The 15,318-nt window shown below is 37.2% G+C and overlaps 2 protein-coding genes across 6 annotated transcripts in view; one reads left to right on the top strand and one right to left on the bottom strand.

The window, feature by feature from the left end:
* Window positions 1–7: 7 nt before the first annotated feature.
* Window positions 8–3,519, top strand: LOC139942090 (large ribosomal subunit protein eL36-like). The gene is made up of 4 exons (XM_071938781.1): window positions 8–75; window positions 1,128–1,213; window positions 1,851–1,982; window positions 3,103–3,519. The coding sequence occupies exons 2-4, from the start codon at window positions 1,130–1,132 to the stop codon at window positions 3,208–3,210; spliced, it is 324 nt and encodes a 107-aa protein (XP_071794882.1). The 5' UTR covers window positions 8–75; window positions 1,128–1,129; the 3' UTR covers window positions 3,211–3,519.
* A 425-nt stretch (window positions 3,520–3,944) lies between these two features.
* LOC139942082 (multiple C2 and transmembrane domain-containing protein 1-like) overlaps window positions 3,945–15,318 on the bottom strand; it is an 89,257-nt gene continuing 77,883 nt past the window's right edge. For 4 of the 5 annotated variants that reach the window (XM_071938773.1, XM_071938769.1, XM_071938771.1 and 1 more), the window contains 5 exons: window positions 15,069–15,086; window positions 12,274–12,383; window positions 10,990–11,099; window positions 9,621–9,718; window positions 3,945–9,320 (listed from right to left, as the gene is read on the bottom strand). In XM_071938773.1, coding sequence (XP_071794874.1) covers window positions 9,258–9,320; window positions 9,621–9,718; window positions 10,990–11,099; window positions 12,274–12,383; window positions 15,069–15,086 — 399 coding nt within the window. In that variant the 3' untranslated portion in view covers window positions 3,945–9,257. The remainder of the gene's footprint in view (window positions 9,321–9,620; window positions 9,719–10,989; window positions 11,100–12,273; window positions 12,384–15,068; window positions 15,087–15,318) is intronic. The other variant, XM_071938772.1, reaches the window with a different exon arrangement.

Raw genomic sequence — 15,318 nt, 5'->3', positions numbered from 1 at the left:
ACGATTCATTCGATCCCACAATGCAATGTTGGCAGTTTTGAACATCCTCTTCTCGGATTGTCCGTAAACTCTCCAGTGAGTAGAACATTACTGTCTTTTAAAATCGGTTAATTTTACAATCATCCGAATTTACCATTATAATGTTAATTCTCAGCATATGCTTTCGATTAATATGCTTTTATGTGCTGGCAATATTAATTTTATACTGTTTTTCTTTGAGATGATAAACCCTTTTTATTTTGATAATTTTCCGATCGTAACTTACACATTGAATCGGAACCATAACACACGTACATGTGAATACACCATTAAAAGAAGCTTGTTTAATATTGTCTCATCTTCCCCAATGTTGTTTACATAAATACAGTGGAAAATGTGTTTTCTCGACGATTTGATATATGTGTTCTAAATTGATTCATTACACATTGCAGGAAATCCGTGGAACCGAAGCCAAATTTGTGTTCTTCCAATTTGGAATTGGTGTGACACGATTTTTGAGAAAATCTTGGTCAAAATTTTGCAATTCTTGGCCCAACATTTTCATTGTTATTTCTCATCTGGAATAAATTAGTACCACACACCATAAGATCATCTCCAACTATTGTTCCTTTCAAACGCAACCTCATAACTCATTTAGTCTAGTGCTTTTGGCCGAATTCTGTGTTTACGATCACCATTCTTTTCTTTCATGCAAGTGTCACAGTTCTGCGCTAGCTCGCTGTGTTAAGTGCAGAATGCCTAGTATTTTACGTGCATTATGCATGGGCACAACCCAAAATTCCCTGCCAACCCGTGAAAAACGCTTAAGGAAAGCATGGAATTCTCCGCTTCCGCACGCGCCAATTTTTTGCTTACCTTATGTACGTTAAACAGGTGATGATAGTATAAAATCATGCAAAGCAATCGATGAATGCATTTTACGAATTTGCACAGTGCAAATTACAAATCTTTTTGTACAATTTGCAGAGTAAGCTGCATCTGCGCAATCCACAGATTAGTCAAATAAGGCATTTTTTCAAAAACAATGTCCTGAGAAGATTTTTACGAGGGAATGTCGCCCAAAACTTTCCAAATCACAGATTGACTTTTTACCAATATTAAAGACTCTGTTTTTTATTTGTTCACAGAAATGGCAATCAAGCACGATATGTGTGTTGGCCTCAACAAGGGCCACAAAACGACAAAAAATATCGTCAAACCCAAGAAAAAGGGAGTAAGTTGTGCACATTATACTAACAGTAACCCACTCCCAAGGTTATACAGCCAGGGCTTGAATTCAGGGGAAAATTCCACAAAACCACAGGGCTTGTATTAGTAGTAGCTTGCATTATACTGGACCAGAATCTTAATGAGAAAGAATTTTCTACAAAGATAACATGTTTCCTTTTTAACCAACCACTGAGGGAATATTTATGTTATATACTGTATTTTGATACTCTCAACAGAATTGAAAGATATTTACTCGACTCAATGTTGAGGTAATATTCAATTAAAATAGTGTTGAACTTGTCCGGTCCTGAGTTTATTGGCCCAAAGTTCACTGGCATGGCTGTGTTCTATAAATTCCAGCACTGTTATACTTCATAGGTTGTTGTACTTGTGTAGAGTAAATTTATCTAGGGTCTTGTGTGTTGATCGTTCGGAAATATTTTTGTTTACCTGAATTCCCAAATTAAGTGTTATTGCTTTAAAAAATACCAGTTAAATTTCACCATCTTTAAGAATCCTCAATATGTGTCTGTGCTTTGCAAGTTTTTTATGTTTAAAGGCTTTATGAAATTGAGCCATTGTCTTGACCTGATTTGTTGTTTTGATTCTATTTAATGTTGTACTTTCGTTTTCTATAACAGCCCCGCAAGCATGTCAAATTCGTGCGCGACTTGGTCCGTGAGGTAGTTGGCTTTGCTCCATATGAGAAACGCTGCATGGAGTTGCTCAAAATCAGCAAGGACAAGAGAGCCCTGAAATTCTGCAAGAAGAGGGTAAGTGGGAATTTAAATAACAACATTTCACTCGGACAGTGCTGGCAAATGTCTCTTGAGTCTTTTAAAATGATTAGGTTACAGTTTTACTGATCTTCTATTTGCCCAGCATCTGTGGCAGTGTGTTTCTAGTTTACTGTCTTTTTTGATAGCAGCATTTCAGACAAAAAAAGGTGGCTGTTAGTGACTGTTTTATGAAACTGTAGCGTTGCATGTTGTGGCCGAGCGGTTACAACATCTTGCAAACCATGCATTTTATAACAAACTGTTACAAACGCTTTTTAAAGACCAACTCGCCCGAGCCAAGGCAATGTGTTTCTTTAAGAGCACAGGACTCATCCTCTGGTCTTTCTGATCAACAGAGTGTGGGTTTGTGCCCCGATCTTGACTCCTTGTGTCCAAAAGCAAGACACTTACTGGAGCACGTTGCCATAGATCGGACGAGTTGGTCTTTGAAAAGCGTTATCACTCGAAATTGCACTGTTATCCTTCTAGGCCGCGAACTAACACGATCGGCCCATTTTATGGAGTCAAACTTTTGACTCCACAAAATGTGTTTCTTCACGACGTGCAAATTTTAGGCATGTTTGTGTTGATCAAATGCTTTTCAAAGACCAACTCGATCGATATAAGGCAATGTGTTCCTTTAACCATTATTCATTCTTCGGATGGGATGAAAAGCTGTATGTCCTTTTTGTAGTGTAATGCACGAATGAGGACCCATTTTTCGCTACTAGAAGGGGGGCTTGCTCCAGGGGGGCTGCTGAATGCGCCGCAGCACCTTGTAAAAACCCATGCTTTCATTTTTCTTAACAAAGAAGTGCTATCAAGTAATTTGACAGTGTAAAAGTGTAATCCCCCACATACAGGTTGGCTTTTGTACTTTGGTGAGCATACACTGAAGAGCCAATATCAGACCTGTATGCATTTTCTCCTTGGTAAAGGGCACCCTATGAGGAAGTTTTTAATTTCCACTGCAGCATTTTAAAGGCACCAAAGCAATGGCCAGGGGGCATTTTGTTGCCTTTGTGACGTATCAGGCCTGCAAGATTGTTAGAACTTTGAAAATGAAAAGCTACATTGATTCAATAACAATATTTCCTTTTCTTTTTCTCAACAGCTGGGAACACTGCGTCGTGGAAGGAGAAAGAGGGAGGAGATGATTTCCATCTTGGCAGCCCAGAGGAAGGCCCAAGCCGGAGCCCAGGCTCAAGCAGCAGCTAAATAGATCATATTATTCAGGATGAAAAAACATTTGCAGACTTCCCAGCTTATCTTGATTTGGAACTGAATTGTGTGGAACAAGAGAGGGGGCTATTTTGGCATGAAGGCCTATGATGCAACATCAGGACGTCAACATCGGACTCCCAAAACATTCTCATCACTTTTCAGTAGGACCATGAATTCTTAGGGTATTGGAACTCACACAGAAGTTTTAGACGTTTACTGTTTCATCTAGTTCCATCTGTTACTAAAGAAATGAAAGATTTGATATTTCAGAAAAGCTGGATAATAAAGATAAGTTGGAAAGTCTAAAGCCGTGTAATTTGTTCTTGTTTTAGTTTGAGTCATTTCTCTTTTTTTAAATTTTTTATATTGCTGAACATCTTACCCATTTGCAAGTTAGATTTTGAATAAAACTGTGTGTACAATGACTTGCCTAGTCCCAAGTTACCGCCTCATTTGAATTCCTCAGACTATAGAGAAAGTTGCTATGGAAGAATGTGAAGCAACCTCCAGATGAGCAAATCCTGGTACCATTCACATTAATTCAGAACTGTGTATGGGTGTGCAACATCTCTTACATTACTATATATGAAAATCTAACTGGTTACGCCACTGCGCAAATGGCTTGTTGAATGCACCCTTTGTGAGCGTACATTTGAGGGTACCTTGTTTTAGTGTAACCGTTAAGGCAGATCTGGGAACAGGACACTTCAACAAGTAAAACCAACACATAACTTTGTTATACAAACTCAAGAATTTTTATTGAGTATTGCACAGGCAGTATGAAGGCCTTTTGTACATGCATACACTGCATAAAAAAGCAGTGCAAAGTGTCACTTCATGAGTACACATACATATGTCCAATGAAATAAAGTTGATGGATTTTTAAAGACGGCATGATGAACCGACAGTCATTTAAATAAAATAATCAAAATCGGGACAAATGCAGTAAATAATAATCATTTAGTTGTAAAACATTTCTTTGCCAACTGTGTTCTTATGATAACCAAAAAAAAATTAAACAAAAAATCATAATAAATTGTGAAAGATAAAATCTGGGATTTCTGAAACGAAAATATTTGTTGGTTCGAGTTGAATCATAACCATGCACCATTAAAATCAAAAGAATTACCAGAGACCTTTACAAAAGAAGTCTATTTTTGTAAACAATAAAAATAAAAAATAAACTGTTAACTTAAATTTTGTGGATCGTAAAACAAATTTAATACACACTTGAGGAATAAATCAAGTAAATTTATATATAACATTTTGTAATAAACTGAATTAATGAGATATAATTGTATTTGTTGACAAATATATTATCATAAAATTACTGACCAACGTGATGGATAACAGTCACAATAAAATTCAGAATTTGTTTTCATTTTAATCCCCTACCAAAAGTGAGATTTGTAAAAAAAAAAATTATAAATTTGTGTGCAATGATACATTTTTTTCATAAAAATACTTCCACCAAATCAATATCAGAAGTTTATGTATGTAGGAATACCACCTCAATGCTACTTGCCGAAACACAGACGTTTGGAAACAACATATTATCAAATATGAATCATATTTCACATAAACAAATATTTGGAATCAAACAATGGACCTAGAATTATTAGTGACACACCAATTAAGCACAGAAACAGCTGGAGTAAAATAAGTATTATTTCTTTGCAATAATTATTGCATCAGTGCAACAAGGCATGTGTCGAGAGTTTCAGTGAAATTGGATTAGAATATGCAAAATGTGATTTAATTTTGTCTGAGTAAGTTGTAAAAATTCAATTGTAAATTAAATTTTGTCCAAATAGTAATTCATAAGAAAAAGTTCATTTACCATAAATGATGTCATAAATCGATAACATGTTCCGTGCAACAACGATGTATCTCAGACATAGCCTAAGACCTTATTGCACTGAGAACTATGACGTTATACATGTTATAAGTTATCACACAAGCGCGAGTGGAATACAGAAAAATATAGCGCTTCTGCGTCCCATATCCAACGAGGCCGAAAGCCGAGTTGGATATGGGACGCAGACGCGCTATATTTTTCGGTATTTCCATGAGCGCGCGTGTGATAACGTATTTATCTTCAAGTAAACTTGGCGCGTGACATAGAACACATAAGACGCATGGTAGTGACATTAGCCATGCAATATAGGTTTTTATCACCACTTCATTCTGCGAATTTGATTGGAGGATTAGCGCGTACTTGAAGATAATATTCCTTATTGATTGCATGAGATGCAGAATGTGCAACAAGGTCATGACTCAACGATACAACCTTTTGAATATCCAAGTAAAAGGTTGCTTCGACAATGTTTATAATAATTAAGGCAAACAAACAATTTCTTTTAAAAGGTAGTGTAGATATCACTTGTAATGCTTTTGTTATCAAATTTGTATTAATTCGGATGTACAAGTGGACTTGTCGTAAATAACCAGTGATTGTTTAAAATATCCCAAAAATTTTAAAAAGTGATTTACCCAAATCCACCTGAAGAAATGTCATGACCTTGTTGCACTGAAGACATGATATCATTTTTTTCATAAAAGCACCTAGCGGTTGTCCAAATGTGAGCTACATACTTTTCTTTTCGTTCGCTCTTGTGTCAAAAAAAAACTTGGGATAAGTGAAGAGTCGTTCATACTTTTCATCAAGGATATCTATCTTGCCCCCAATATTATTTAAATGGAAGGTACACGTTTGGTAATTACTCAAAACAAATATTAACTTAAAAACTGACTTGGTAAGGAGCAGTTGATAGTTGTTAGTATAAAACGAGAGCGGTTGATAGTATAAAACATTGTGAGAAACAGCTCCTTCTGAAGTAACAGATTTTGAAATAGAGGTAATTTCTTACTCAAACAATTAAAGACTTCTATTCCTATCTGAAAGCACACAAATTTGTCCAACAAGGGTGTTTTTCTTTCATCATTTTCTCCCAACTCCGATGAGCAATTGAGCTCAAATTCCACAGGTTTTTGTTAAATGCATATGTTGAGATACACCAAGTGAGAAGACTGGTCTTTGACAATTACAAATAGTGTACCTTCCCTTTAGAGTTGAATTCCCAAGTTGGTCATGCCAATGTCTTGCCCATTGACTAAGAAGTCCACAGAAACTTGGGAATGACATTTAGTATAGCAACACTCATAACCAAAGTAATTGATTGATCAAATCATTAAAATTAAATAAAATTAGAAAAAAATGAAGACATAAATTTGATAACATTAAACCTCTGCAAGCTTTGGAGTTACATACATCTTAGGAATGCACATTAGTATAAACTTTTTCAGCCCACCGTGTTCGTTAGGCTGTTATGGTTCCCTTTTAACATCGGTCTAACCGTATTTTCACCACCTATGTTAAAAGAGAGCCATAACAGCCCAAAAAGGTGGGCTACACTTTTATAGGAGTAGAATATTAGTAAAAGGAGCAAGAATGTTCATTTAAACCTAGAAGCATCAGGTAGATGGATAGCATGACCTGACAAAATGCAAAACAAAATGTTTGAGAAAGTATTTTAAAAAAATTATAACATACTAGCGGATTTCAGTCTCCTTCCTGATTCATACTCATGCATACGTCAAAATTTAAACAGTCAGTTGTATTTCAAGTTCATGACCTTGTAAAGTGAAACAAATAAAGTGTTTTTAAACCATGGATACAGCTCTGGGATAGGTAACATACATCTCATGTGTTTTCAGTTCAGGGCTAGGCATATCTCAAGGCGGCCTTAGCTCAGGCTTAGGAACCAGTTAGGGCTACCTATTAGAGGACTCTGCCACAGCACAGGGTTGGGCCTCAACTCATGCCCAGGATTCAGGTAAGGTCTCATCAGTTTAGGGCTAGGCCACATCTCACAGCTAGGCTTGAGCTCAGGCTGTGATCAAGCACTGTATAAGTACTGCACGTCATTAATATTATTATATTACCTGTATAGTGAGCATTTGTCAGCAGTCAAACATGTTACTACTGAATGAGGCCCTGTAACAATGGCTGAAACCACTGATGCCCTGGTTTAGAAAAGACCAACAATTTCTCCTCACAAAGTTTGAACCGATGAAGTACAGCTGATGAAAACACTAACAAAATAAAAGATTAAATACAAAAGCGTAATACACATAGTGTATATATATATATATCATCTACTGTTACTTGAATAAATTAATATTCTTTCTACACGAAACACACACATTAATGTTGGTATGTCCAGTCTGTTGTCACACTATCATTCTTCTTGTTTGTACCCTGTTTGAAACAAATCATTCAACAAAAAATTCAAAATAATTCAAACAAGTTTTAACAGTCCTGATTTGTTTTCGCTGGTTAAGGTCATGTCTATGAATGTAACACAAGTCAATAAAATGGTAGAATATTTCATATGATATATTTTGATGGAAAGTTTACAAAAAAAGTCATACCACTATACACTCTATTGAATACATAATGCAAAAAGTCAGAATTGGAAACATTTTATATGAATAAAAGGAATATATATAATAAAAGGAATATATGATATTTTAGTTTTGAGTGTGAGTATTTACAAAATAACACATATACAAATAGCAACATTTAGAGAAAAAGATATATACAAGTTTGTTGTTACGGTCTCAAAAAGGCTTTCAATGTTTATAAAAAAGTGGTTTCTTTTAAAAAGAAATCTACAATCTGTTTCTGTGGCAATACACAAACAAGCTCAAATTTACTCTTTTCATACATCCATTACTGGAAAGCTCAATTTAAGAAAAAGGTCAAAATAACACCATCCTTTTCATCCAGCAACTCACACATGTTATCTGATTGCCCAAGGCAAATTAACTGCTTATCTGATGAGGTCAATGACCCAAGTATAAACTCATTGCATTGTAAACTCACCAACTCGGTGATAAGGATTTATACTTTCTAAGTTTTTCTGACCAAACTTGGAAATTCTTTCACGGAGCTATCCCACAAAGCCATCAGCCAATGCCTTTCCACAACTTTTCTTATTTTAATTCATCAGTATATTTTTCAAATTTGCGTAAACTATCACTTCTTTGATGTATTACATTTTCAGCAAATTCTTCATGACACATCCAACAGCGCAACTGCCAACAGCAGGATGGTGAACAAAGGAAACTAGAAGAAATATTCAATTTGAGATGGGGCAGGAAAATCCCTATGGATGGGAAACCAATGTAATCAGGTACTGACAACCCAATCCACATGCAACGCTCCGGTCTGAACCACCAGGATCCAGAGCATAATGATAACTTGTAAGGCTAATCATCCTTACTTGCAGCTTGAACAAGCTAGATCAGGCTTGCACTTCCAGTAGCAGGAAAAGAACTGAATTGTTTTAGCATTGTGGTCGACTCATCATTGATATACAAAGAGAGAACTTGTGACGGAATGAGACATAGAAGTTGCAGGGGTGATTCTCCCATTATTCATACAGGCACATAATAGACATATACATGTATTTCATCATATCAAAATATTTTTGAAAAGTCCTCTTAAACTTTAGTCCAACAGATAAACATTTGCCATATAATATTTCTTTGAGGAGAATTTATGTACCGGAAAAAGCCAAACACTTGACCGTTACCAATAATTACATAAAAAAAACTGTAAGTTAAGCTGGTGTTACCACGCACCAAATATATATTGATACCTCACCATGCAATGCCTCAAACTAGATACAGTTAAGATGCCATTCATAATGGATATTCATCAACAAAAAATATTGATAACCATCACAGCAATTTGAGTTGGCTGCTATTTAATTTTCATAGAAAAAAACCCACACACACGTGTGGTTGGTTGTCCAAGTGAAAAAAGAATCCCAAAATCAGAGGAAAAATTAGCTTAAAGAACACTGTAAGCAACCATGTAGAGAGATCCGAGAGGCAACATTCATGTCACTGCTATGACGCAGAAAGATGTTTCCATGACGTCAGAAGAAATATCTTGTTTGTTACCGATTTCCATGGTATCTTCTTCTCAGTGAATTTGTGTCCGAGATGCTGCTGTAACCATAGTAACCCTGGTCGTCATCTTCGCTTCTTGGGAGATTCTGATCTCAGGTTCTCTGGCCTTAGCTCCTGGTACTGTTTCTGTTAAATGAAAACAAAGTAAAGATGAGTTTACTCTCCAAAAATAATTCAACAGGCAGCCTTCCAAATGAACAAACGATCCATCATTCAAGAAAACCAATGTTACTCATCAGGGACATCAAATGGAGAGTCTTCATTGCTACTCAAGTTTGGCTTTACTGACGACTGGGTAGTTTTAGGTTCAAGATTGAGTATCTGACATCGGTTTCCGACAGGCCCTCCAGAGTCGACTGTCGTGCTTGGACACCTCTCAACCCTGATTGTTTTAAGTTTATATTCAACTGATGAGTATCTACTTACAATCTGGTTGTCCGATGGAATTCTAGACAGGAAGTCCATGAGTTCATTGTTTGGAATCGCATGAGGCTTTCTCAACTTCTTCGTAAACTTATTGATACCTGGAAACAGATAAGAGACATAAACAATTTAGACAAAAATTAAAAAAAAAAAGTTTGCTCTTCTTCCGAGTTGTTATGGCACAGCATAGCTCAAAATCACAAAGGAATAAGATTCAAGTTGTCAATCGTCGCATGCCAAATCGCTACCCCAAAACATTGGTTGTCGCATAAGTTTAGCTCAAACATGACATCAATCTTCAAAGCCCCCTGTTTGGACACCCAGCTGAGTTCTCCATTGTCTACAGGGTCTAGTCCGCAGATTCTAGTATTCATGCAGCCAGAACAGAGTTGACTGCTACCTCTTTAGCCTTTTAAAAAAAAATAAGTCTGGCAGATTGCATCAACTCAAATCCAACACTAATCGTCATTGCCTCTCCTTATTACCCAGTTCAATTTATCTTTACACCATTTTATTAGATGACTAAACTTCGTACTTCCCAATCCATGTCACCTATGGCCTACAAGCTCAAACACAGAGCACAAACACAGAGCACAAACACAGAGCACAAACACAGAGCACAAACACAGAGCACAAACACAGAGCACAAACACAGAGCACAAACACAGAGCACAAACACAGAGCACAAACACAGAGCACAAACACAGAGCACAAACAAAGAGCACAAACACAGAGCACAAACACAGAGCACAAACACAGAGCTCAAACACAGAGCTCAAACACAGTGCTCAAACACAGTGCTCAAACACAGAGCACAAACACAGAGCACAAACAAAGAGCACAAACACAGAGCACAAACACAGAGCACAAACACAGAGCACAAACACAGAGCACAAACACAGAGCACAAACACAGAGCACAAACACAGAGCACAAACACAGAGCACAAACACAGAGCACAAACACAGAGCACAAACACAGAGCACAAACACAGAGCACAAACACAGAGCACAAACACAGAGCACAAACACAGAGCACAAACACAGAGCACAAACACAGAGCACAAACACAGAGCACAAACACAGAGCACAAACACAGAGCACAAACACAGAGCACAAACACAGAGCACAAACACAGAGCACAAACACAGAGCACAAACACAGAGCACAAACACAGAGCACAAATGGAATTTGCAATCTCTTCTTTGAGGGGAGTACAACAATGCAAGATACAAAACTTGAGGACATAAGTAGAGCCACAAGATAAACACAGACAGATATCCAAGTAAATGCAGAAGTTCCTAAGCTCTGATAAAAGCCTGAATATAAAAAGACACTCAACAAATATGACAATTTATGAAAGTGTTGACTTACCCCATGCTAACAACAGGTATCTTAGTGGAATCAGATACAACACTATAGCAATTATTAACAAAGCTATGCACGCTAAATATGACAGCCACGGAACTGTGAAGTTGAAGGTGCTGGAAAAAATTAAAAATTTTACTAAAATTAAAATACTATCTTTAAGTTTTATACCGCCAAAAGGTATAGACCACATGCCATGCTAAGCGGTTAAAGCTTACCAGCCCAAATGCCCCCCAGTGGTACCCTGGAAACCTTCTGATTAAAAATATTGCCATGCCATATTTTTTAACAGCTTTAGGGCCCTACTTCAGAATATTGCACAAAAAAAGCACTTAGTTTAGTTTGGCTGCTCAGCGAGAACCAGCAGGTAACCAGTCACACATGTAACATATTACACAGTACTTTAGCTGGTAAGCTGCTTCTACTAAGCAAGATCTTACCATTGTGAGCAACTTGCTTTTAAATGACTCTATTACATTGTGCCCTAAGCTGCCATATCTGTAGCTACAATGTATACAAATTAAAATACTGGCATCAATAAAAACAATAGAGGGGGCACCAGTAATGCTGCTTGCACAAATGCGACAGGACCGCAAGAAGACACGCGCGCTGTTATTGAACGTTACGCGATGCTGTTTTGTCAACTTACAAAATGGCAGCACAAACACACGTTGTGACTTAGAAAATGTCCGCATGCGCGCATGCCGGGCCGCTTATATAGGCCAGTGCACACTCTGGTTCTTATATAGAAATTTATGGCATGAACTGATTCAAGGAGAAAGGTACAGGTCAAACTAGCCTTGCTACCATGGGCACCGCGCCGTCAATCAATACATCCTGTCACTAACCCCTGGTAGGGATGGACAGAGAAACACACCGATTGGGTCCTAAGGGTGACTACTTTGCATTCAGGCTCGTTAGAAACTTTCCAGCACTTGTATGGCCCTTGAAGGACGCTTAATACACAAAGTGTGAAAATGAAAGTATTTCAAATCAGATTCTATTTCAAATTTACCATGTTTTTACACCTTGACTCTAAATTTCATAGAGTTAGACATCTAAAGATCAAAGAGGACTGAGAGGAGACCAGTTGCTTTTTGAATAGATGCCTCTCTTGTATGTTAGGCCCCTTCACTGGGCATTGAGTGGATAGGCCATAGGCCTAATAAAAATGTGCCACAATGAGGCACAATTCATTGGACCAATTCGATCAAGGCATGCTTGAAAAAAAGGCACAGCGAGATCAAACAACCCTGGGAATGAGGTTGCGGTCAGACCTTTTGGACTTACTTTTTGACTCTTTCCCCAAGGCAGGCTACATCATCCAGTGTATTCTGAATCGTCGTACAAACTTTCTCTATCGTATGAAGCTTGTCCTTGAAACTACTCTTGGCTCCTTCCTGGAGAAACCAAGCAAAACCAAATCAATTTATTCAAATAATACAAACGAATATTAAGTAGGTGTTGATCCAAGTTAGTGAAGATTCTGAAGAAAACATTTCGGCAATCACAAGTCCTCTGACAGTGTTACTGCAAGTATATTCAATACTGCAATATGCAAATATATTTTGAATATTGCAATATTCAAATGTATTTTTTAAAATAGTCCTTTTTAGAACAAAATCTTGCTGGGTCATGAATATTTGTATGCATGCAAGTCAAAGAACTGTGTAAAAATATGTATTTGCATATCCCCATATTTTTAAAGAACCAATTAAAGATGTTAAACAATGAGCTCAAATGGGAACGATGAATCAAGACAAGAAATAGGTTTCAATATTATAACACACTGGATGTTTCTAGGTGTAGTTGAAAAACTGTTAAATTGTTTTTTTAATACTAAGGTCCGGTAAAACAACAAATGGGCATGTGGTGCACAACTATGAGGTGATGGTGGTCATTGGTGAGTTCTCTATTTGGCAATTGGGATCTCTGTAACAAACTACATCGGAACATTTCCCCCATCCTGCTCAGGCCTGATACTTCACAGAGGCAACGAAGGCAATTGCCTCCATGCCCCCTGGTCACTGCCTTGGTGCCCTTAAAATGCTCGAGTAGAAATTCACAATTTCCTAATGGTGCCCTTTACCAAGGAGAAAATGCCTTGCTGCCTTTTGCCCTTTTAAAAATGAAACATACAGGCCTGCCTGCCTGCTTGTAAATCTGCTAATCTTAAAAGTTACAGACTCTGTGGGATCATTATACAAATTACATGCACTTGTAACTATCAATAGCTCAATAATGTTTACTCTTACACCAATGTGTATGAAGCATTCCGGTGGGATTCTAACCCACGACCTTAGCATTGCTAGAGCAGATATCTTACCACTAGACCACTGAGATTGCCCGATGGCTAGAGGCAGTTTGAATCCTATATGTTAGTAGCAAGTACCACAACAATTTGAATAGATGTTAGTTTGAATCAGGGATAAAGAACAACATTTTGTTTTTTATCCTTGCACCTACAATTAGTTGTAAGTACACCTTCACCTAGGGACAAAAGGTAATCAAACCCACATTTTTGGAAGAAATTATTTTGTTAGAAAAAGGGAAGGAAAAAACCCGGGAGGCAGGTATTTTTTAGAGATGAGCCATTGTTTAGTACAAAGCCAATTTGTGCTACCAAGGTTACTGTAGCTGGATCATTTCTCATCTATTTAAAGAATTCCATTTATATTTTTTACTTTTTTGTTTTATTTTATAATCCGAGATCAAACGTCATCCATCGAAGAACATCCATCTTTCATGATAAATCCTCAACATGGCAGGAATTTCTGTGTCTGGCCTGTTGTTTGACAATCATTGACTTTTTTATTTGCACCACATAATTTTCACAGCAACACAATTCTGAGCACATTTTGATGACATTATAATCAGTCATGCCTCACTAGCATCATACTTTTAGGGCATAATAATTTTCACAGAAAAATCTGCATTTAGTTTTTTGGGGATCGTAAAACTGAATTCAGGTAAATTTTCCTACTTGTTGCTGACAAATACTTACTATTTTGGCTACAAAACTTGTAATACATGCATTGTAATGATATGACATACATGTATGGATGATACTCATGATCATCTACATGTACATTCATACACAAACTATTTCACACAATGAAATAATTAGAATTCCACAAATTGATCTACAAAACTTTCACACTCACAACAATGGTCTGAACAAACTGTCAATAGAGGGAGCTGTCTAATAATGTCATCTATTGAAGCATGAGAAATGATCAGCTACTGTTTTATCAGTCACTTCAATCAACTTCTTAAAACTTTCAAAAAAGCAGCAGGCCTTGATAGACGCAACAGATGCCATGGCTTCTTAAGGCCACAGCTGGGCCAAAATATTATAGAGCTGCTTAAAGGGCCGCTTCATACTTCCTGCTAACGTGAAGTGAATGTTGACGTCTCAAATTCGTCTCAAATTCGCAACGAATAATTCACAGCAGTTCAACTCTGCTCAACTTACTTGCGAATTTTGCTGCGAAAGGTGAGTTGATGTGATGTCAAATTTGCGTTAAATTTGCTTCGCATTAACATTCACATGAAGTATTAACCGGGCCTACACAGAAAATACTGTTTAAGAAATCCCGGCTTAGTAAAAATCAGCAACATACCAGTCACAAGTTGTACATAAAACATGGTATTTTGGCTGGTAACCTTATTCTTCTGTTAAGCATAATTTTGTTTAGCTAAGCTTATTTTTGCACTTAAGCAGCTCTATGAAGTTGGGCTCGGGTCTTGGTGCCCTTACAAATTGTTCCCATATACTTTAAGATTTCCCAATGGAAGTGCCCTTTGCAAGATGAAAATGGCCCAGCCCTCTTAGAGATAAAATTCCAGGCCTGAAGTAGTTCCCCCCCCCAAAATGAACTTAGTGCGACATTTGAGGTGCATTTTTATTTAAAAGAAGAAAAAAAAAAGAGAAAAAAAACCTTTCCCAATAACAGTTTAAAAAGTTTCCCAACACAAAGAGTGAAAGAGATAATAAATGAAAGCAGACTAGTAGGAGCAATCTCGGTGGATGTAAAAAGCAGCACCGAAGGCAAGAGGCAGCGGCGTAAAGCTGCTGGGCTTACCTTACGTTTCTTCTTCTTCTTCAAAAATTAACAAGACAAAACAAAAAGATACAGGCAAGTCAGATAAAAGATTCCATTCCTGAAGTTTTTGCATTGCTCTTAAAAAAACCCAGGTTGCTCTGAAAAGACTGAAGAAGGTGCCCTTCATGCAAAACCCAGCCAGGGCATTGACCTTTTCGCAAATACCCGTTGCACAAGCACTAACTTTTGAATCAGATGCATGCTGGTCTAGCTAGCATGGGTATGCGAG

This window comes from Asterias amurensis, chromosome 9 (genome assembly GCF_032118995.1).
Source record: "Asterias amurensis chromosome 9, ASM3211899v1".
Classification (NCBI taxonomy): domain Eukaryota; kingdom Metazoa; phylum Echinodermata; class Asteroidea; order Forcipulatida; family Asteriidae; genus Asterias; species Asterias amurensis.
This window is presented reverse-complemented; position numbering and strand designations above follow the sequence as displayed.

Coding starts and splice junctions, on each gene's coding strand:
- LOC139942090 (XM_071938781.1), top strand. CDS start 1,130: ATGGCAATCAAGCACGATATGTGTGTTGGCCTCAACAAGGGCCACAAA. Junction 1,214..1,850: donor TCAAACCCAAGAAAAAGGGA/GTAAGTTGTGCA, acceptor TTTCTATAACAG/CCCCGCAAGCATGTCAAATT. Junction 1,983..3,102: donor TGAAATTCTGCAAGAAGAGG/GTAAGTGGGAAT, acceptor TTTTCTCAACAG/CTGGGAACACTGCGTCGTGG.